At 38.2% G+C, this 23,521-nt stretch overlaps 1 protein-coding gene across 8 annotated transcripts in view; it reads right to left on the reverse strand.

The window, feature by feature from the left end:
* Positions 1-23,521, reverse strand: part of frem1b (Fras1 related extracellular matrix 1b) — a 254,064-nt gene that overhangs the window by 80,426 nt on the left and 150,117 nt on the right. For all 8 annotated transcript variants that reach the window (XM_048539869.2, XM_059647910.1, XM_048539868.2 and 5 more), the window contains 7 exons: positions 22,655-22,822; positions 20,342-20,550; positions 17,444-17,537; positions 12,765-13,017; positions 11,237-11,431; positions 7,967-8,152; positions 5,379-5,575 (listed from right to left, as the gene is read on the reverse strand). In XM_048539869.2, the coding sequence (XP_048395826.2) occupies positions 5,379-5,575; positions 7,967-8,152; positions 11,237-11,431; positions 12,765-13,017; positions 17,444-17,537; positions 20,342-20,550; positions 22,655-22,822 (1,302 nt within the window). The remainder of the gene's footprint in view (positions 1-5,378; positions 5,576-7,966; positions 8,153-11,236; positions 11,432-12,764; positions 13,018-17,443; positions 17,538-20,341; positions 20,551-22,654; positions 22,823-23,521) is intronic.

Genomic DNA, 23,521 nt, shown 5'->3' on the forward strand with positions numbered 1-23,521 from the left:
GTGGGAGGTTCTTTCTGAAACATATTTCAGGCATCATCTGAGCAGTCCAGGCATATGAATCTTATTATGAGCCATCTCATTGTCTGCTCAATGATGGCTTATGCAGAAGAAAGTACAACTTTGTAGCTCTCCTTGGTACCAGTCTGAGGATTTCCAACTGCTGTTGCCAACAGGCCTACCGAAGAAGATTTTGTCTTACAGTAGCCAGGCCTGTAACTGATGAAGAGAATTAAGACATGAGCTTTCCTTGGGTAGCTGATTATTTGGCTGGCATTCTCACATATTAGCTCCATGTAAAGGTAATTTTCAGAGCACTCTGATGGCCACATGCATACAGTCTACAGCACCTCACCCTGTGGGAAAGCAGCCATTGTACCAAATCCAGTGTCCTGGTTGTGCATCTAGCAGGAGCTTCACAAACTCCTTGATTCCTGCAAGTACAGAATTGATCATCTACACACTTGTGATGGCTGGCTGGGAAATCTTTCTAGAGACTTTTAGTGAAGCCACCTTGAAGAAGTTCAGGACCATTGATGTTATCAAGGCATCCTGTCTTCAATTGTATCACACTCCAGTCAATGCAAATCCTTGTCCAACTACTGGCATATGTAGGACACCAATTCCTGGGACATTCTGAGTTGTATTCTGTGTTGCTTCTCTGTTAGTAATGGTGACCATAAGACCATCATCTGCCATCCTTACCTGCTTTGGCCTAAATATGATTCAGATCCACTGTAACATAAATTGCCTTTTGAAATGGCCAAGCAAGCCACTCATTTCAATGTTAATTATGGATATGCAATAAATTCTGGCCTTTCAGGGACAATTAAAGGAAAAATACATTTACAACAAAAACTTCTGATTTTGAGTCTGTGATGAGGGGAGCAGGGTGTGAAAGTGAACAATGCAGCTGTAGGGACCCAGAAAATCAGAATGGACAAGCCCTTAGCCTCTACAATTATCAATTAGTTTCAAGACTCTTGCCGTTCATTTAAGTGAAAGGAGGGACTTCAGAGTGCTTGAACAAACCGGTCATTGTCCCATTCATTGTTAGAGTGAAAAGAATATTGTTGTCGTAGAAACGTGGTAGTAATGGGGCCAGATAGTGTCCTCAGCAGCTGCAAACATGCACCTCAGAAGCTGTTGCCTGCTAAGATTAAGGACATTTACCCTCAGCTGGAAAGGAACTTGAAGCGGCAGGAGAAGGATCCAGGTGTCATTGATGCATACAAGTACACATTAGTCAAACAAAAGGGGAAATACTAGAGAAAATAAATTGATGTCACTTCATCTGATTGCATAGAACATCTGCAATAAGTTAGGAGAATGAACTGTGAAAGTAAAGATACATAGTTTAGATCTAATTGTTGTTGCAAAGAAATGATTACAAGATAGAGAGAGTTGGGAAATAAAGATTCCAGGATACACAGCATTTAAAAAAGGCAGGCATGAAGAAAAAGGAAAAGGTGTACACCTAGTAAGGAATGACATAAGGATGTTATTAAGAAAGGACATTAACATAGAAAATCAGGAAGTAGAATTGATATAACAATTGTTAAACCATTAGAAGATTACACAACACTTATTGTAACATGTAACAAAAGCAATTTAACACTTGTAGGGGGTTTTAATCTTCATATGCATTGGAACAATCAAGTTAGGAACGGTGGTCCGGAACATGAGTTTATCAAATGCTTGAATGGTAGTTTCCTGGAATAATATATTCTGGCACCGAATAATGTTATTTTGCATCCAGTATTGTTGAATGAGGCAGAGTTAATGAGTGATGTCATAATAAATGATACACAGAGAAAGAAAGAGATAAGACTGCATTCTTTACAAAGTTTGAAAATGACTTCCTCCAATTGCAAGCAGGAATCTTAAACTAACCAAATTGCCTAAGTATGAGAGGAGAATGGCCTAGGCTAATTAGGTAAATAGATTAAAATATATGTGATTATTATATAACCAGGTTAAATATTTTAATCCAAAACTGTTAATCTTTGGAATTGCCATTCCAGGGGGTTGTTTAGATTGGAAGCATTTAAAGAAACAATTCAAAACTTGCAGCAAAAAGAAAAAATTCAAGAAAGATTTATCTATGTTTTACTAAAGAGGTTAAGCACAGCACTAGATTAAAAGAAGATTTGTAAAATATTGCGAAGAATAGTAGTAAGTCTGAGGATTGGCAGTATTTCAGAAACCAGCAAAGGGCCACCAAAATATTGACCAAAGTGGAAAAAAATCAGATGTCAAAGTAAACTAGTGAGGAATACAAAAACAGAATGTATGAGTTTCTACAAGTATCATAAAGGAACAGGGTAGCTGAAGTAAATGTTGATCCCTAGGTTGCGGTGACATAAATTAGATATCATACATAAAGGATAACAAAATCTAATGAGAGAGAGGAAATTAAAGTAATGAATATCAACAAGGAAAAAGGACTGGAGAAACTCGATGGACTAAAGTCAACAAATCCCAGGATTTGATGGCTTACATCCTAGGGTTCTAAAAGAAATTGCCACAGAGATTATAGATACACTTGTTACAATTTCCAAATGTTCCCTCCCTGGAGTGGTCTCAGTAGATTAGAAATTAGCAAAAATACCACTGTTGTTTAAGAAAGGAAAGAAAGAAACAGGCTATTTAACCTCATTTAAAGTCATTGGGAAGGTACTGGCATACATTAAAGAATTCTTACCAGTGCAATTAAAAAAGTATAATTTAATTAGATCATGTTTTATGAAATTTGTTAGAGCTTTCTGAGGCTGAAACTAGTTGTGTAGATAAAGTTCAAACAGCAAATGTAGCATATTAGATTTCCAAAGGCATTTGCTAAGGTATCATTAAAGAGACGATATACAAGATAAAGTCTTATGGAGTTGTGAGTTATATTATAATGGATTGAATATTTGTTAATGGACAAGCATCATACAGAATAAGGATAAATTAAATATTTTCATGTTGTGAGGCTGCAACTAGTAAGGAGAAAGGCAATGCTCAGAGCACATGATGATGATACAAAGCTGGGTAGAAGGAGAGTTATGAGGAGGATATAAAGTGGCTATAAAGAGACATAAACAGCCTAAGTGTGTGTAAAAAAAAGTGGTACAGAGAGTACAATATGGGGAAGTGTGAAGTTATTCACTTTGGTCATAAGAATAAAAAAAAATTAAAGGTCCAAAACTTGTAAAAGTTGATGTTCTGAGAGATGTTAGTACACTCCTACAGGAGCACAAATTGTTAGCATACAGTTACAGCAACTAGGACAGCACGTGGCATGTTGGTCTTTATTGCAAGGGGATTAGAGTATGAGAGAAAAAGAGACTTGCTGTAACTATATGGACCTCTGGTGAGACCACACCTGGTATAACACATGCAATTTTGTCCTCCCCATTTCAGGGAGGATATACTTTTAGTGGAATTGTGCAGCAAAGGGACACAAGATTGTTCTCTGGAATGAGATGATAATCCTTTAAAATGAGGCTGAGTAAATTTGTTTCATTATCTGGAATTTCGAAGAATGAGAGGTAATATCATTCAAACATTCAAGGTTTTAAAGGGGCTTGACAGGTAGATATTGTGACATTGTTTTCCCTTGATAGCGAATCTAGAAGGTGGGGGGGGGGGGGGTAACAGTTTCAGAATCATTTAGAATTGAAATGAAAATAAATTTCTCCACTCAAAATCATAAATCTTTGGAATTCTCTACTCGAGAGAGGTATGGATACATCAACATTGGATACATTTGAGACAGATTTTTGAACTCTCATGGGATCAACAGATTTGGATAAAAAGGAAATACATAGAATTTTCAAATACCAGGAAGTTGACAGTACCACTAGTTGGCATGAAAGAAAAGTTGGACAGATCAACCATGCATGTTGAATGATGGGACAGGCTATAAGGGCTGAAGGTCCTATTCCTGCACCTACTTCTTACTTTCTTGTGTGAGGAGAGGGTGGATAACGGAGTCAATGCCCAAGATCAACTACAACCATATTGAATGTGGAGCAGACTTGAAGGGCCAAATTATCACGTGCTTGTGACAGGCTGTCTGTGAGCGCCTACTGCTTTATGAGTGCATTCCTTCACCACCATTTACGTACTATATCACAGCTTCTTAGTCATTTGTGACAATCCATTCAGCAGCTTCTTGGCTAAAGTTCTGCAATGAAAGATGGCAACAGAAACCTTGCTGTGACTTGCCAGGAAAAATAATAATACAAGCAAAATTCGGCCAAGAACTCTTTCATTCCCCTACTGCCTGTTTTGCCAGTGTTTTTGTCTGAACTAACCCAGCTGAGGTGTCTCGTAAAGGAGATGGCTGATGACCTTCCAAGACTACCTCAAGCAACTCTAGTCCACTAACAGGAAATAGTAAGGGCACTGGCAGTGAGACAACACGAATGCTGTCACTCCAGCAATAAACAGCACGTTCACATACAACAAAGCTCCTGACATTCTCTGGACTGACAGCTCAGCAATACAAGCAATCTGTTGGAGGGACAATTGCTGAACAGCTATTAAAGTTTGAAAATCCCTCAAGCATGGAAATCCCAAAAAAATTGATGGGACCAGTCTGAGCCTGTCTGACAGCAAGCATAAAGTACATGAGCTTCGCCTGCAAATCTAAAATATTGAGTGGCTTCTGCCAAAGCTAGAATTAAAGCTGACGTCAAATATCGCATCATGAGAGGGTCTGCTTTCATTCTATTATGTTGGCTCCCCCTTATTCTGTGAAAATAATGGTCTTCATGCAAAGTGCAATTCCCTTTAGCCCGTACAGGTGTCTAACTGTTCGATTGTTTGTAGAATGATTGCTCCAGTTTGTTTCCTTTAAATTTTGGTTTGCAATAATTTAATTAGTCTTTGACTTAGCTCAACTTCTCCACTTTTTTGTCTTAATTTATCTTGTATTCCCAACAATAAAGCTTGGGGCCTTGCTTCAAAAATACCCTGAGGATAAAACCAGGTTTTGTTTCTAAGTACAGAGCTATTAGGAAAAGATAAGGCATCCATTAGGAAAAGTGCTTTACCATAAATAGGGGTAAAAATTTGCAAAGTCATCTTTTATTTACACTTGAATAATTGGTGATACACACAACCAATATAATGGAGAGTATAGGTATTTTGAAATTCCACCCTTCAAATTCAAACAAAATATGACACAACTGACTGGTTTCCTGAATAATGGCTACCAAATGGCCATTGTTCTGTTATGAATGATGGAACATGCGGCAAGATCTAAAACATTGACAGAAAAAAAAGCCTGTCATTCAGAATAAAAGATTAAATAACATCAGAACTACTTGACATAGATTATGAATAAATATAAGGGTTTTTAAAAATTTTTTTTTTGCTCTGTCCATACTCACTGTGATGTTTCCCAGCTGCAAATCTGGAGTTTCATCGTTGATTGGGTTGATGATGACATAAAATGGCACTGCTATAGATTTATGTACAGCATCACTAACAGATACCATAAAATGGTCAGCTGTGGGCTCCATCTGGTTATGTCTGCACTGGACGTAGTTGATGTAGCCTGCCCTGAGGTGCTGCAGACTGAAGGAAGCTATTAAGCCAACAGATTGGATCAAACATCTATGGTTTAAAATTACATACAAAATAAAAATCTTTCAAAATAATTCACATTCATGCCACATTCCTCCATCTAGAAGTCTGAGAAACTCTTGGCTTCTCACTTCTCCCAGATAATACACTTAGTCTAACATAGGATAATTTTACCAGATACACCATAGTATGTCTAGTGGTGCAATTATGCCAATGTCCTCCTTCACTAACTTGTATTTGTGTTTTATCTTTAAAATAATAAAAGGCAGCAAAATATTTCACAATATTTCATAACTTTACTTGAAGTGAAACTATTATAAAATGCTCCTTAACCTGTTGATTATTTCTCTTGAGATTTGCATGAAGGTATTTGTAATGCATCTCCTGTCATATGAATATTTCCAAAATTTACTTTGATGACAGTGCTAATAGCAGCTTATGATCATGTATTGGTTGTCTCAGGGCTGCAGCTTAATTGAATTTTCATTGAAAGCTTAACAATACCATATTAAGAAAGCATAATCTAAATTTGGGTGTTGATTCTTGCCTATATGTTCCAAGTTTGAACGTTTCATTATTCAAAACCTGTTTCTTTCGAAATAAAACAGCCATGCTCCGAATGTTATGCCATTTAAAAAAATAATATGCATTATTCTAAATATAAAGATGATTAATGTTTCCACTTTTCTTATTTCTATTAGCTTGCATTTCAAGCTTCACTAGTGATTTTACTTGATATTACTGCAGAAAGTGTACATCAAATTGTTAAAAATCAACAAAAATCCAGACCTTAATTTGGAATTGCAAATGAAAATGAAACACAGGCTATTTTATATGTGCATGGAATGTGAATGTTGCTGGCAAGACCAGCATTTATTATGCGTTCTTAACTGGCCTTGAGAAGATGGTTGTGACCCACCTTCTTAAACTACTGCAGCCCATATGGTATAGACACAACAACAATGCTGTTCTAACAAAGTGTGGAGCTGGATGAACACAGCAGGCCAAGCAGCATATAGAGGGTTGCAGAATTTTTTCTCAGTGGCAAGCAAAAGAATTGTGAATTTTTGGTAGTGAATGTGCATTGGTGGTGTTTCCATGTGCTTGTTGCCTTTGTTCTTCTAGATGGTAGACTCATGGGATTGGATGACTTTGCAAGTGGTTGCGTAACCCTATTGTGATCTTCTTGGGTAAGATGGATATTACTCTGGATTTTCAGAATCCATGAGACAGATATACGGAGCAACATAACATTGCCTAGCCTTTGACACTAATGATCCTGCTCCTGAAAGTTAGCATAGCAGTTAGCTCAGCAGCAACCTGACAGGCGGAAGTTGCATCCACCCTATTCCAACAGGAAACTTTCAGGCTTTTAACATTGTTGCAAGGTCTTGATGTCTTTTAAAAGTAAGATCCCAATTCAACCAATGATATCTACAAGTATTAAAAAGATGAAATGTACATCCTGAAGTTGAAATCACAGAGAAACAAATTTTAGGTAAAATTTGAGGTCATGGCAATTATGCAGCAAAGTGTTCAAGGGAATAAAAGGGCGTTTTTCTTCAAAAGGTAGACCATGCCCATTCATTTTGACTGCATAATTAGAGCAAATTTATCTTTAATGTGATAACTAATCACCAAGGTATTTGTGGTTTATCAACATGATCATAGAATTGCTATAGTGTTGGTACAGGCCGTCCGGCCCAACAAGTCCACGCCAACCCTCAGAGCATCCCACACAGACCCATCCCCCTATGACCCACCAAATCTACACATCCCTGAATATTTTGGGCAATTTAGCATGGCCAATCCACCTAACTTGCACATCTTTGGACTGTGGGAGAAAACCGGAGCATCCAGAGGAAACCCACGCAGGCATGTGGAGAATGTGCAAACATTACACAGACAGTTGCCCAAGGGTAGAATCGAACCAGGGTCACTGGTACTGTGAGGCAGCAGTGCTAACCATTGAGCCACCCATAATGCGTTTATGTTTCAGATCGTGAAAAGGAAGGAAAATAATCTCAATATTAATTTTAAAAATTTATGTAAATTGTCAAAATGAATTATTAAAAGTTAATTGCAGTTAGAATTATTATGAGATTATTTTTATTTATTCATTAAATGTGGGCACTGCTGGCTAGACCAGCCTTTATTGCCCATCCCTAATTGCCCACAGGGCAGTTAAGGGTCAGTCATATTGCTGTGAGTCTGGAGTCGCACGTAAGCCAGACCAGGCAAGGACGGCAGATTTTCTTCCCTAAAGGACATTACTGAAGCAGATTGGTATTCCCAACTATCAATTATTCAAACACTGCTTCGTGTATGTGTTTATCAAGTGTAAAATGTTAAGTCTTATGGAAATCATTAGGGAATTAGACTTTTTTTTTACCTATGTTTATTCCAGCATTGCTTTTTTCATACCCTGGTGATGGGAGAGTGTTCTCTAGATATCCAAACAGGGGTAAACTCTCCAGCTCAAAGACTAGTTCCTCTGCGATTGTGTCTTCATCTATGGCAGATAGAAATTCTAATCCCAAACTGGCTTGCGATGCTTCATCAACTGCAAATGTATCCCCTACAAATGAAGAGAAAACTGTGTAATCGATTAAAAGGGACTTTGCAATAACAAATAATCTCACAAAGATTGCAAGATCGTGGGCCGTTTATCAGGCTGAACTTGCCTGTGGGTTTGGCACCTGAACGTCGGGGTGAAAAATAAGTCCTAATTGTCTGTGCATTGGCTTCTGCTGTTGAATTTGGTAAAATTCTTCCCCTAAAGCACAGTTTTTCATTGATACAAAGCTTTCAGGTTGTGTACCAGTGAAGCTGTTTTGAATCCAGTTCAATTCTAGTCGGTTGCATCTAACAATTTCAAGAATTATTTGAATACTTCACACCAACTACTGTGTAAATACAACTGGAGTACTGTAAGCTGGGGGTGCAAAAGTCATACCAATGACATCACGTTAGATGGGAAAAGCACTCACAGAGGCATTCTTTGTGTCTGGAACTCTCTGAGGTGGCATTACATACATTAAACAGCCGTGAGTTGATTTAATACTGTACTTAAAAACCTGGACCATGCCAGTCCATTGACGATACTGGCATATTACTCACCAAATAACATGCAAGAAGGACAGAGAAGTTGCATTTTTAAAAAGGTAGGCAACCAATTTTCTGCTAAGGTACTCTAGATAAATTCTGCCATTGCAAAGTTTCAGGAACTAACTTGGAGGACTTTTCAGGATGTTGATTATTCCCAGATTTATCAGGGTGTTTTGCTCCATCTTTGGAGGATGGCAAAGGATTTGGTGAACTGTTCACAGAAAGTCTGCAATTGCAGCACGTATGGATCTAGAATATGACAGGCAGGGAGACTATAAGCTGCAGAGAGGAAAGATGTAGGCAATATCATTTGGAACAGGACTCCTCCATAATCCTTTACAGAGGTAGGAGGTGCTCTGACAGGCCAGCCAATGTAGCTACTCTGTACGCATCCTCTCCTGTATACCGCCTCATCAAAATCTTCATCTCAGTCCCCAGTAGCAACTTGTGGCAGAGAGTTCACCATCTAGTGAGCTGGTACACGAACCACTGTTAGCCTGACCTGATTTTATCCAAAAGGAACCTCAAAGCAGAGTTATCAAGCAAAATTTAACACGGAGCCACATAAGGAAGACAAGGACAAGCAACCAAGTACTTTGGTCAAAGAGAGAGATTTTAAGGAGAGTATTTAAGGAAGTGACTGAAGTAGAAATATTAACAATTAGAATTCCAGAGTTTTGGGTCTTGGCAGCTGACAGTATGACCACCAATACTTCTGTCGATTATGTTCTACTGTTATCATTCACAAGATTATAACTCAGAACTTTTACGAAAGAAGGTGGACTAAACGAAAGGTAAGAGAGTTATAAAAACTCAGACATTCTTACGTTTGAGGCAAATATTTGTAATTTGGTTTCAAATCTTTTAATTTGAGCACATTGAGTAAAAATGATGTTGAGATATTTAGCTGATATTCCTGAATCTGCCTAATAAAGTTTAATTATATTCACACAATATTGTAATTCTGTGAACATTTCTGAAGCACCAATATAATTTAATTTATAAAGTACCTATGTAACTTTACATTTTTACCTTTCCATCTAAATCAAAAGCTGCATGTGGGCGATCGCCCACAGCTCCCATCTGGGGCCTAGCATCTGTGTTTGGCGTAAAACAGTATTTGCAGAATCTTAACTTTGAAAGCAGTGGACTTGAACCTACCCGTGTATGTTAATATCTCTTCTGACTACACAATCTAGCAGATGGATTGTTGTGTCACCAGTGACCTTGATCAGTTTTCTGCTTGAGTGGAATTTCAAAGTCCCTTGTTCATGCTAATCCTTACATCCTGCCTCGCGATGTGATAAACATAATATGTAGATTTCAAAAGGTTTCGCTTTCATTAGGGTCACTTATCTAATATAACACATTTTTACTATCAATGTTAAATCCACATCTTCATAATAAACTGAATCAATATGTTAGATTCAGTTACCTATGATAACATTCTAGATGTTAAAGACTGTCTCTATTTGGCTATAAATACATGGAATAAGATACATTTTTGTTTTGAGCAAGGTCATGCGAGGCATGCAACATTTCCCAAATTTGGATCTAGCATTAGCACCAGTTACATACTTGTAAGATGCTGTTCAGCTTGAAGCCGCCTTTATCTTACACAAGCTGCACAAATTAAAGCCAAGCATCAAATAATATGTCTTACCACTGTCACATCTTCCAACATTGTGGGTTTTCTGTAAAAGACTGTAATTTCACTGGAATTTATCTGCAATTAATGCTGTTTGTTAGAAAAATGAAGTTGATTTGATGGGATGTAAAAATTACAAAGTTAAGGATGCTAATAACAGCTTTGTTTAATCTGAAAAATACAATGGTAAGTTTTCACTCACCAGATCAGAAGAGGTAGATAGAAAGTTAAAAATGGAAATGCAAACAGTCATGTTAATATTGATGCAATGGATGTTTTCAATTTTGCAAACAGAAATCAAGAATATCCAAGTGATTTTGAATCCAATTTAATGAACACAACATGAGCTTGCTTTATGGTATAACATCTCAGAGAGGTCATGGGAGGTGATGCACATCCTAACTTGATAAAAGCAAATGGCCATAGTAATGAACAGTGATTAGAAGTTATGCTACACTTAGGCACTATGAACCAGAGAAAATTCAGCTCAACATAAAAGGAAAAGAAAATCTTGGATGTGGCTTGCAGTGGATCGTTTAAGGGTCATTGTATTGACTGGTAGAAACAGGCTAGTACGTACTGTGTTGCGATCCACTATTGATCATTCACAACCAATACAAAGGACAAAAATAGGCTTTATTAGTTAAATAAACCATTAATGAAATACAGCCAAAGAAGTAGGTTTTAGCTGGCAAATTTAATACTGATATCAGGAAGCTCTTTTTCACGCAACATCATCAACACATGAAATGCACTTCCAGTTGGAATACAAGTGGAAGCCACTGAATCACTTGAGAATATTCAAGTATCACAACGAGTATAACAATGTTAGTTTCATGTTCCATGTAAATGTGCCAGCTATTTTTGAGATGTAAATGCTGTGTACGTAAATGGTCATGGACTAACCAATGTGAATTGTAGGAGGTTGATTGTTGACTGGCATCACAGTGATGTTAAGGTCATAGAAAGGGAGAGAGCCGTGAAGCGGCACTGGTGGTGGGAGAGATCCATCATAACAGCAGCTGTCCACTGTGCCTGCTTCTGCATCAGATACAATTACTGTGACAGTATCCGTGCAAGGACTATATCCTATTTCACCACCTGGAACAAAATAAGAGATTGGCATATTTATAAGATTGATATTCTCAATCGAGACTAGCATCACAAGCACACTTAGCAGATACTGAGTCTATAAATCCTATTCATTAGCATATTCTTCAATGCTCTTTGCATGGAGTACACTTATGGAGGGAAGCTCTATCGTTAACTTCTTTGATGCTGGTGTCAAACCTTAAAAAGAACTTTCAAATTTTAGTGATTAACTAAATAATCTAGTGATTGTCAGATAATTTAGAGCTTTTTAAGTGACTCTTGGATAGGCACATGGAGGATAGTAAAATGTAGGGTATGCAAGGTAGATTGCTCTTAGTAGGATAATAGGTCAGCACAACGTCATGGGCTGAAGAGCCTGTACTATGCTGTAGTGTTCTATGTTCTATGACTGTTTACGATATGAACTTAAACCAGTAGATTGAAAGGTCTAGATACAGAAACTGAAGGAGGATGTGGAAGAAGTTTCTTTATAGAAAGAGATATATTGAAGGCAGTGTCAAAAAAGGGCTTTTTCTTTGGGGCAGAGGTGTACCGTCTCTTGCAGGCTCTGCTGTGTCTGTCTGTCTGGACAGCAGTAGCAGAGTAGGTGAACACAGCTTCAAATTTGGGATTTGTCATATTTGCTAAGTATTTTTCAACAACTACTTGTTGTTCTGTACTTCTCTGAGGTGAAGAGGAAATTTCAAACAAACGTGCATTTTAACAGAACTGTTTCCTTAAAAACAATTCTTAAATTTCTGGAAATGCTAAGATGTGAAAAGTTATAGAATTTAAAATAAAAACTGGACACAAATGCAAACAAAAATAAAGTCAAACATTAAACACTCAACAAAATGAATGACAAAACAACCCCAATATATCAAAAATTCATTTTTTTCCAAAACCGTTCAAGTGTAATCAAAAACAAATAAAACAAATACTTCACCAAGTATATGAACATGGTGCCTAAAGCCATGGTTCTGTGTTTCACTACATTTTCAATTTGATATTTGTTGCAGGTAATTGAAGTTCACAGAGACAGTCGTAAGGACTTTGAGCAGCTTGGCCCAAAGGTAAAACTAGAGAATGAAGGTGGGCTTAGGGTAGGCCAAAGGTTTCCAACCAAATGTCTCTTGCTACATTGCTGCACTTTCAATGCGTGTCAGAAAGTTACCTTTGTATTCTTTCAATTTTTTTTGTCAAAAAAAATAAAATGTTGGAAAGACTGTCGAAGAAAATGTTACACACTGCCAAAACAATTCATTTTATGAAGCAGTAGAATGCTGCTCTGTACATCCATTTCCTCAGTAAAGAAAATATTACCACATTCTAACATCCCTACCAGTGTGCCAATAGGAGATTAAACCTTGGATGATATCCAGTTGTGAGAATTTGTCAACCGTGACATCTTTTCTTCTTAACAGTCCATATGATGGTGAACGAGCGATCATATATGTCAGCTTTGTGTCATTACTGTCAATATCTGTAGCATAAAGATATTCAGAGGTGATGATGACCTTTTCTCCCTCAGGACATTGGAGGCCAGATTTCAAATGTGGCTGTAGCTCTGGAGGTTCATCATTGATTGGTATAACCTTTCAAAAAAATATCAAAAAGTTAATGTATATCAAACATGAACATTCAGACTTTCATCTCCACAAAGAGACTGGAAAGCCTGCAGTAAAATAGGGAAGCAGGAGTTGCCAACTACTCTTATAGTTCTCCGTGTAGACCAGGAGGAATAATATTCAAGGAAACCTTTGTTTTTGCCCTCTGCTAATCATAACTTTTCTCTTTGCTATGCTGTAAGAAGCAGGCCTACCATATCCAATCTCTGATAATGTTTCCTCTTGTGATTCCTTCTCTCTTTCTCACTGCTTGGCCCCAATCTCCAGCCTTCCACATCCTCAAAATTAGAAGGAACTATCCTCAAGTGTCCCCTAGCAGTTGGGTGGCTGCAGCGCCAGAAACAAAGAAAAAAAATGTAATAACGTAATGTTGTTAAATTCAGTAGGATCATTGTGTGCATGGCTTTGCTATATTTTCCCCTAGGCGGCGTAACCCATCACCACATCCCACCTATTCCCCTCCATCCTCCTCACTTCTCCATGAATACTGGAGCCTAAGTATCCGCTCATAATGAATGGTTCAAGAAGAAAGAGTGATTGAGATGAACAGCACTGATTTTAGTTTTGGTTGGTAATAAAACATACAAGAGTATTACAAACAAGTATTTTGAAATAATAAGATTTCAAACATTACTACATGTCTGGAAATAGGCCCTTTCTTCTTCAGGTTTTCTTGTGCATCACTGTGTATCATTGTACAATGGTGACTGAGTAGCCAGGTATTAACCTGATTGGCCCACATTGAGGTGAATTTTCCAAGTGAATTGAAGTACCCATGCATGTCAGTTGAAAGATCCATCAGTTTTGCATTAAGCACAAATCCAGCTGCCTCACAATGATAATACACTTGCTGGTGGCCCTCAAAGATGAGATTGGCAAACTGATTTAGGGCTGGGGAGGAGCCAGTCGTGCAAATAGATGACTAAAGCTGAGCTGGTGGTATGGAAGGTGCCAGGAGTGTGGGTGGAAGGCAAGCAGAGCCAAGGCTGCCAGGAGTAACATTTTGTTAGTTTTATTCAGGGATGGGCAACAATGTGGATTTGACATTCCAATCAGATCAGCCAAGATCTTATTGAATGATAGAGTGGGCTCAAGAGGCTGAACAACAGACCGCTGTTCCTTGTTCAGCGTATTTTTGGCAGTGGAACTAGAACTTGTGTGACAGGGGTTTAGTGAGGAACTGTCAAGAGAGCTGGAGTCTGTGGGATGGCAGTGTGTTGGGGAACCAAGTGAGTAAAGAGCTAAGGGCTCTGAAGAAGAATCATATCGGAGTTGAGAAATCAGTTCTCTCTCCACAGATGCCAGCAGGACTAGCGACATTCACCAGCATTCACAGCGTTTGTTTCAGATTTTCAGGAAATGCAATATTTTTCTTTTTTTTGAACAGAACTAAAGAGGTACTGGGATAAGGGTGCAGTGGTGTGGGGGAAGAGAAACGATAGATAGAGTGTGCTGGTAGTAGATACTGGGGTGTTGAGGAGGGATTAGCAGAGAGTGTACTGGGTATGATAGGAGAGGGTTATCCAGGAGTCCACCAGGAGTCCACCAGGAATCCAGAAGGTGCGGACATAATTTCATACTCTTGTTGATTTGAAGAAATGCGCTCATCAAAGATTTATTGCAACTGCTGAGCAATTAGCCCTAATATTCATTCTGTTAGGTGTACAGCTTCTAGATTGTAGCATGAATAGGTTCCCTGAATGTAATGGTGCAGATACATCCCTCAATAGCAGCAAACCACTCAGCACTCACTGCTATTGACAATCATCCATTAATTCTTAAAAATGCACTATTCCCTAGAAGTTTCCTTTTACACTGCTATATACTTGAAATTGTGGACTCTTTCATCAGAATTGGGCCATAGCCCTACCAGAACTTAGGGCTGCTGTCTCTCATTTGAGAAATGACTAGTGATGGTTTAACCTGAAGGTCACCATGTCTCAGATGAGGAGACAGTTTGAGATGGAGAGTCCTTCAAAGTAAACTCAGCTGATGTGAGAATTGATCCCACGCTGTTGGCATCACTCTGCATCATAACTGAGCTACCTGACTCCTTCATAGTACTATAGGTATTTCAGCTTCACGCAAACCTATGCCTGCATTCCTGGAATTTAGAATGGCAGATGACTTAATTGAAATATTATGATGTATCTCAGGGTTATGACAGAGCGGATCCCAAGAAAATGTGTCGCTTATATCATGGAATAGACTCTAGGCCAGTCAATCCTGTACTTTTAAGACATAGGTTGTCAAGTGTTACATGACATTTCAGTGCAAAGTGCATGCCTTGCCTTTGGTCACTCTCTGTATCTTGATACCTCTTTAATGTGTTCAGTCAAATGTTTACATAGTAATATCAGTAAGCATAGAATTTAGATTGTGTGTCCAAATTTGAGGTACAGCAACCATGTAAATAGTTAATGTTTCAAGTACATTTCAAGACATATGTTTTGACAAGAGCCCAACTTGGTGATATTTGTTATTCACACAGAAAGCCACAGGTTATATCAGTTTCTCCTAACTGGGGAATCTAGAGCATAATAAGCTAAGTTTTTCCATTTGTACTTAAATTGTGGTGGCTAGTGAGATTCATGGCATTTACTCTGCCATGACCCGAATGAATTTTCTAAAGTAATCTTCCACTTTTCACCTCATTAATTATGTAACTGAGATGTTTCTTGGGGATCTCTGGCAAGCGAGATGGAAATACTTGGCCTAGATGGTAACGGAGTAGCAGTGCTGCATTCGCGATCTTGGTCCAGGGTTCACCCACGTCTGTCTGCTTTCTTTTATTTTCTGTTTTATCTTTGCTCTTTGTCTTTTGCTAATTTTCTTTTTTCTTCTCTTTTCTAGCATCTTGGGCAGGGTGAGAGCAGGCCCACCCTCTTGAGAGTGTGTGGCAGAAGCAACAACAGAATTGGATCCTCCCAGCATGGGCAGTGGCAAGACTCATAGGGGAGGAAAACCAGCCCAGTGCAGGGGAGAGAATGAGCTCAGCACAGGGAAGAGACTGAGCCCAGTATGGAAAAGAGAGCGAGCCTAGTGTGGAAACAAGAGTGAACCCATCACAGAGGGGATTGAGCCCTGAGGCGACTTCAGAGAGGTAGTGTCAGTGGCACCTGAGGGTCAATGACTTCGCTATTGGCTATAACCAGCGCTGCTGGCAGTAAGATGGCACCACAACAACATCAACTGCAGTGATTGTCTCCAATGTTGGAATATCTAAGGAGGGTGATGACGAAGGTGAATCAGCCCAATCATGAAAGATGGCACCTGAGGGTCAGCAACTTTCACCGTTAGTTGGCTCTAGCAAGGCAATAGTGATCCTGAGCCAGCTCAGAACTTGTCCATAGATGGACTTCTCTTTAAGTTTTATCTTTTAGTTATCTATTATTCTTAAACTCTCAAAATGGCACTGGATTATAGTGACAAATGAAGATGTTTCACTGTATTTTATTGTATTTCACTGTGAAATGCACGTGTCAATAAATCATTCATCCGTCCATCCATTCATTCAAGTGCTGCTATTGTTGGGATGGTTTGGCTTTCAAGGTTCTGGAATCATAATTAAAGCCCAGTTTCACATCACGTCAGATGCTGCAACCCAGAAATGATCCTTCCCATTGTAGTTCTTGACCATAATCATTGAGACAATGTCCTTGCAAAAGGCATAGTTTGTCCCCTGTTTCCAGGTAAGAGATTTGAACTTGCTGCCGGATGAGATAATAGAGAGGAGGACTGTCCTCTTCCCTTAGTGCCACGGCTAGGGGTTGACCTGGCCAGAGAAGAGCAGAATAGCTCATGTACAGATAGAATGACCACTACCTTGCTCTGCTTTTTCTTATAACATTGTTATGCATTTAGGTTAAAATGTTTTGATAGGTCTATAGGGGAAAACCAACCTTATGATCATAGATATAAGACGGTCCATAATAAATCCAAAAAGGAATTTAGGTGAAACCTCATTACCTTGATGTGGCGAGAATGTAAAACTCACTATGACTGCAAGTAGTTGATATGGACTGCAAAGGTCTAATTATGAGAAGCTAGGCAAGCACATAATGAAAGCAAAGATGGATGGGTTGATGAGGTGAGATGAAATAGTCCAGGAGGAAGTTTGTTTGGAATGTAAGCATAGCATGGACTTGGTGGGCCATGAGCCTGCTTTTGTGCTGTTAATACTTTGTAATACTTTAAAACTCACAAGACCCTTCACTACAGTATTTTTAGGCATTGTATTGCTTGTGTGGAGAAAAAAGATTTAATTATGTTTTTTTAAAATACTCACACAGGGATCAAACTGCACCTTATTGTTGTGTAATGTTACCTAAAGCTTTTAGTTGAATTCTTCTCATATGTTACAATCTAATTGACACATTCTCTTTGTCCTTACCTTTACTTTCAGCACCTCATCTGCAGTGTTAAATCCATCTGTAGCTGTAAACACAACTAAATCATGCAGTGTTTCTGAATCATCATGTTTGTACCTGTGAACAGAGTGGAAATGACGCCATAAATTAAAACAACACAATCTTAAGGGGAAAAAAAACAAACAACAGCTCAAGTGTTACCTTCTTTGGACACAAGATCAGTTACACCCTTTCCCTATGATCGCTGACAATAGACAGTAATGTTTTATAATTTCACATGAAACTTGTTGAAAAAAATCTTTTAACTAAAAACTAAATGGTCTGAACCTTATTGAAAAGGTACATACAATGCACTGGCCAAATCACACAATGGGATAACTGTGAACAACATTACAGAAAAGCACTCATCTGATTGACAAGTCGGAAACAGATTGTATCAATGTCAGCCGCTATTGTAGTTACGAGGAAGAACGCTCTGCCACTGAATAAATCTTATCTGAAAGTTTATAATGAGTGAATGAGTGTGTCAGCTAACTTGCATATTTGCTGTCAATGTGTCTGTATCTTTATCTAAACGTGTTGTATAATCATCTTGAAGACAGAACATGGCAATATTTCTGATACAAAGTTATTTCTTTTGAACTGAAAGCTTAATAGTTATGGGTTAGAAACCGACCCTTGCCTTTGGAGGCTTGGTAATAGCAGCTGGGTGCCCAAGTCTCCTAAAGCAGGAACCTGGACACTTGAACTGCTTTCAGGTTCAAACTCCACTGACATTTTTCCAGTGGGCTGCAGCAGATTAATGAGAAATGACACAGTGGCTACTATTGGACCAAATGGTTGTTTTTGTGGGACCTTGAGGAACTCTTCTGTTCTTCCTCCTTTAGTTGTCAGTTATCAAAATCACACCAACGAGTGACTTAAAGAGAATGTGACCTCAAGAAATGTCTTTAGACTTGCGTACTTCATCATATATCAAGATGAAACACTACAATTGATAATAATCATAGACATACCAGACTAACTTTACTGTTACATTATTCACAGATTATTCTATGAACTATATTGCATAATACTAGTTGGTCTACTCCACTTGCTTCTCCGCAAGTGTTTTCTCTATCTTTCTCTTAACTCCACCCTCACTGTGCTATTTCTGCCCAGTGACGATTGAGATCATTGCAAGGTTGCTATTAATCAAACCTTTAGACAACACTCCTGACCCCAAATAATCCTCAAAAATAAAACAAAAGGCAACTTTTGAATGAGGCCTCTAGTGGTACCTGATGAATTCACAATTTCTGTAGAAAATAAGACTAGTATGTTCCAATAAAGACTGAAAGGACTGAAGATACTGTAAATTGGGAACAAAAACACGGGTTGAGGAAGGGTCACTGGACCCGAAACATTAACTCTGATTTTTCTTCACAGATGCTGTCAGACATGCTGAGCTTTTCCTGCAACCTCTATTTTTGTTCCTGGTATATTCTAATATTGGTTACTAGTTCTTTTAATGCACTTTGCAATTTCACTGGAAACTGGAGACTGCCTAGCAGAGTGTTTGCAAAGTTTGCTGTCTCCAACTTGAGAGTAATATAGGAAGAGAATTTATTGATAGTTCATTGCTTAGATTCATCCAGAAACTGTTGCAGAAGCTACACTGAAGTGAATTTTACAAACTGAGTACGGCACAAGGTCTAAATGGCACACCAATGAAACAAGAAATGTTGTCTCTAACTGATTGGCTCAGTGATTGGCACTGCTGTCTCACAGCATCAAGGGCTCGGGCTCAATTCCAGCCTAAGGTGACTGTCTGTGTGGAGTTTGCATATTCTCCCTGTGTCCATGTTGGTTTCCTCCCACAGTCCAAAGATACGCAGGTTAGGTGGGTTGGCCATGCTAAATTGCCCATGAATGCTGAGGGTGGAGAAGGTAGGGGGTGTGTTTGAGTGGGATGCTGTTTGGATGTTCGTTGTGCCCTCAATGGGTTGAATGATCTGCTCCCACATCATAGGGATTCTATGGTCTGTATGTCATTTCAGAACCATGTTCTGTGAAATATTTCTTACTGCTTCTGTAGCATCTCTCAAGTGTAATTAAGACAAGTTACAAAAATCTTAACTTTGCTCGTATTTAAAGGAACTCATTCACTGGGATTTCCAAACAGGCTGTTGAATGATTTGTTTGATAATGTAATGTCATCTCTCACATCTCTGGTTAGTTCTTCCAGGATAATTTTTAATTACAGTGATTTCCCAGTTGATGTTTGGCAGTGGAATATTTCTGGCTGTTCCAGGAACTTAATCAACCCTAAAAAAAATGTCCAACATAATGTGAATATTTGCTATCCAACTGCCCATGCCTACCATTCATTGAGCATATACAAAATCAGGAAAAAGTAACTCACTACTGAATATCTGAATATCTCACTACTGAATATCTTACTAAGCAATTCCTGTTCCTTCTAGGCTCACCTATAATAACCTTTGAATAAAACTTCTAAGAAGTACAAGATAGCCATTCAGTCCTCTTTTCCATTTCAGGTCAACAGATCACTGTCAATACCCGAAATGTCAGCTTTCCTGCTCCTCTGATGCTACCTGGCCTGCTGTGTTCCTCCAGCTCCATACTGTGTTATTTCTGTCATTTGTGTCTTGATTATGATTGGAAAGTTTTAGCTTGGCAAGCTGCAGTGCATGTACCCGGTTTTAAATTTGCATAAACTCGCTGAAACTAACTAAATGATCAATGATCAAGATTTTCCATTTCTTCATTAAAATGTGGGGACTATCATTATGACACGCAAGGTGTTCCCCCTATCAACATCTTTGCCCAGCTTGCCACCTTCTTCAGAAGTGACTATCTTTGTCAACATGTAACCACTTAAGAATGGCAACTTGAGCAAATTGAGCTAGTAAGCACACCTGACTCGAAAGGATTTTAGGTCATCAAGTGTAAACATATCCCCTTCCTGCATGATGCCTCCTTGCAGTTCAATATCTCCATGTTGGGGTTTTTGTTTCAACTGAATTCGGAGATCCTTATCAGTTGTGTCCTTATCTGTCACCATCAGATTTTCTGCAGTGATCATACAGCTTGAACCTTCCTCAGCTTTTATTACATTTGTGAAAATCTAGCAAAAAAAACAACAAAATGTTCACATTGCACATTTTAAACCAAGTCCAAATTCAAAAATGAAAGCAGTTTTCAGAATAAATATAAACGAGGATGAATAAATGAAAAACAAAGAGGCTGAAAAGAATTTTTTATTCCTGGAGAGGTGACAGCCCACTGATATTATCACTGGTCTGTTAATCCAAAGACTCAGGTAATGTTCTGGGGACCAAGGTTCAAATCCTGCCACAGCAAATGGTGGAATGTGAATTTAATAAAAACACCTGGAATTAGCAGTGTAATGACAGCCACCAATCCATTGTAAATTTTCAGAAAAAACCCATCTGGTTCACTAATGTCCTTTGGGGAAGGAAACTGCTATTATTACCTGGTCTAGCCTACTTGTGTGTCTAGACCCACAGCAATGTTGCTGACTTTCAACAGTTGTCTGGGAAATTAAGGATGGACGATAAATTTTGGTCTCACCAGCAATGTGCATACTCCATAGATGTTTTTTAAGAAATTATGACATGTGCTTTTAAATTGCCCTTCATTTAAAAATTGCCAAAGGTACTTTGAGTAGACTGTGGAGAAAGTAGAACAGCAAAGTTGGAAAAGTAAATCTGTATGCTGGGTTATAGGTTTGGAAAAATTTGTCGAGGTAGAGTAGAACAAAGCCACTTAGTGGCCACTCAGTAGTTGATATCATACGAGAAACAGAATTCTCAGTAAAATTGTTTTAAGGTTCACTTCAAGCAACTAATAGAGAAATTTCGAGAAATCAAATCAAGACATAATGTTTCAAATCATCCACACAGAGGGGGACAAGAATGGTTGTGGTTATTGAAAACCATTCCTAGTGAGAGAGTGTGAAGCTTAGATCATGACATACTGTTGGAGTATTCAAGACACTGAATTCAGTCTGAATGAGCATGAAAAGTGAATGCTGTAAACATGAAGTTTCTTGTGAAAGCTGAACAGGAACCCAATATTTGAAAAGTTCAACTAAAATAATACAGGGAAGCATTTCATACAATGGCGTTAAATGTTTATAAGTTACTAGCCTGCAGCATTATTGCAAGAAAAAATGTTTTGTGCAAATAATCGCCAATGAGAAAAACAGAAGGAAAATATTTAGATATATAGAGAAAGTACAGAAGGAGGCCATTTGACCAATGATGTTTATACTGGTTCCCGAAAGAGCTACCGAGCTTGTCTCATTCTCCAGTGCTTTCTCCATAGCCCTCTACAGAATTATAGAAGGTATCAGATGTCAATTACTGAGCAAATCGATACCATTAGCCCTGATCCCACTATAATTCAGTGGTAATTCAGGAATTAAATGGGGATCACATGGCATTGCCACTGCCTCAAAGATTGGAGCAAGTGAAAAAGTTCGTTTTACTAAAACTATTATTTAGCAGGTAAACTGATGTAAACACAAATGAGCTAAATGGAAGTTTAACAAGTTTGCTATTTTTAAAATCAAAATGTTGTGCGTCCTACAAATCATAAAAGAGAGATTGAAATCACCAACATAGATGATTAAACTCTTTCAATGTTGATATTCCCCAGTGATTATCCCAACATTATTTATTTGTTGCTAACATGCTTTCCTATTTACATCTCCTGCTATCTGTATAAGTGACGATCAATGTCTGTTGAATAGTAAATTAAATCTTATGTGGGTGAACAAAGGATAATGAGACCACAGAAGGGAAATACTTGCAAGATATAAACTTATAATCATTGCTATTGTTCTTTTCAATATTAACTATCTTGTATTATATGCTTCAATCCTTTAAATAGCTTTCTAAATAAATATTTTATCATACTTCATCTACTGTACAAAATGTTTTCTAATTAACACCGAGTAACATAAATACATCATAATATATTTTAATTAAACAGTTTATTATGTATTTTAAACACACATCAAAAAAATCTGATCATTGGGGTGTACATAATCTGGAATGCTCGAGTACTTAATTGCCTTTGGGGCTGGATTATTAATGATCGAAGAGATTCTGCAGAATACATAGCTTACAAACATCTATTTCTCAATGAATAAATGATTTTCTCAGGAATCTATTTCACAGTGTTTAAGAGCTGCTCTCCTGTACCTCAGGTGGTTGGTTGTCCTCGGGAATAATGGTGATGTTAAAGACAATTCCAGTCAAAGTGCCTCCTTGCTGATCATTGACAGAAAATATGAACTGCACCAATAACGGATGAGGTCCTATATCCTCGAGTGGAGGCATGTACGCTACTTTCATGTGGTTCACTGCATGCTGGAATATAAAATTAACAAGTGAGTCAAATGTAGGAAGTTTGAAGAAGAAAGGAAATACCTACCATGTCAGGAATTTCCCATTGATTGTAAGGTCTCTGTAAAAGTCACTGCACTACTGGCTGAGTCGATGTGTGTACAAGGCAAGTATTTTTAGGAAAGTTAAACATGTGATGGGTCAGTTCTGAAGATGGAGCAAGGAATTAATGGTGTTCATTTGCTGCATTGTGCCAAACTTGCAATTGAACAGGGATATCGAACGGACAATCTACAAATTGGCTAACCATTATGCACAAATCACCTGAATTTTCTTTTCAGGTGAATGATGATCATGAATGTCCATTCTGCTCACACCCATTTTATTGCAACCTTCCAAAGCTGAAATTTCTTGCCGGCTTCTCACACTTACATTGCTAACTTCTGCTGAAACATTTATATAATCATTGGAAACATGCAAAGAAAATTAATGTGTAAAGTAGTAAGTTAAAAACTTTATTTTGTCTTTATAAGCACTGCAGGAGAGTTATTACTTTTCTATACTTTAATGAGGAAATAAAAAGGCACTAGAAAAGGTTGCTGCTTCTGATTGCTAACCAGAGACATCTGGGGAATGAGTGGACTTGGGTAGCAGGCAATGACAAGATTGGACACAGTTGTGCTGATCGCAAAAGTCCAAGAATCTGCCAATGCTCAATATCTA

The sequence above is a fragment of the Stegostoma tigrinum genome, chromosome 8 (assembly GCF_030684315.1).
Source record: "Stegostoma tigrinum isolate sSteTig4 chromosome 8, sSteTig4.hap1, whole genome shotgun sequence".
Lineage (NCBI taxonomy): Eukaryota > Metazoa > Chordata > Chondrichthyes > Orectolobiformes > Stegostomatidae > Stegostoma > Stegostoma tigrinum.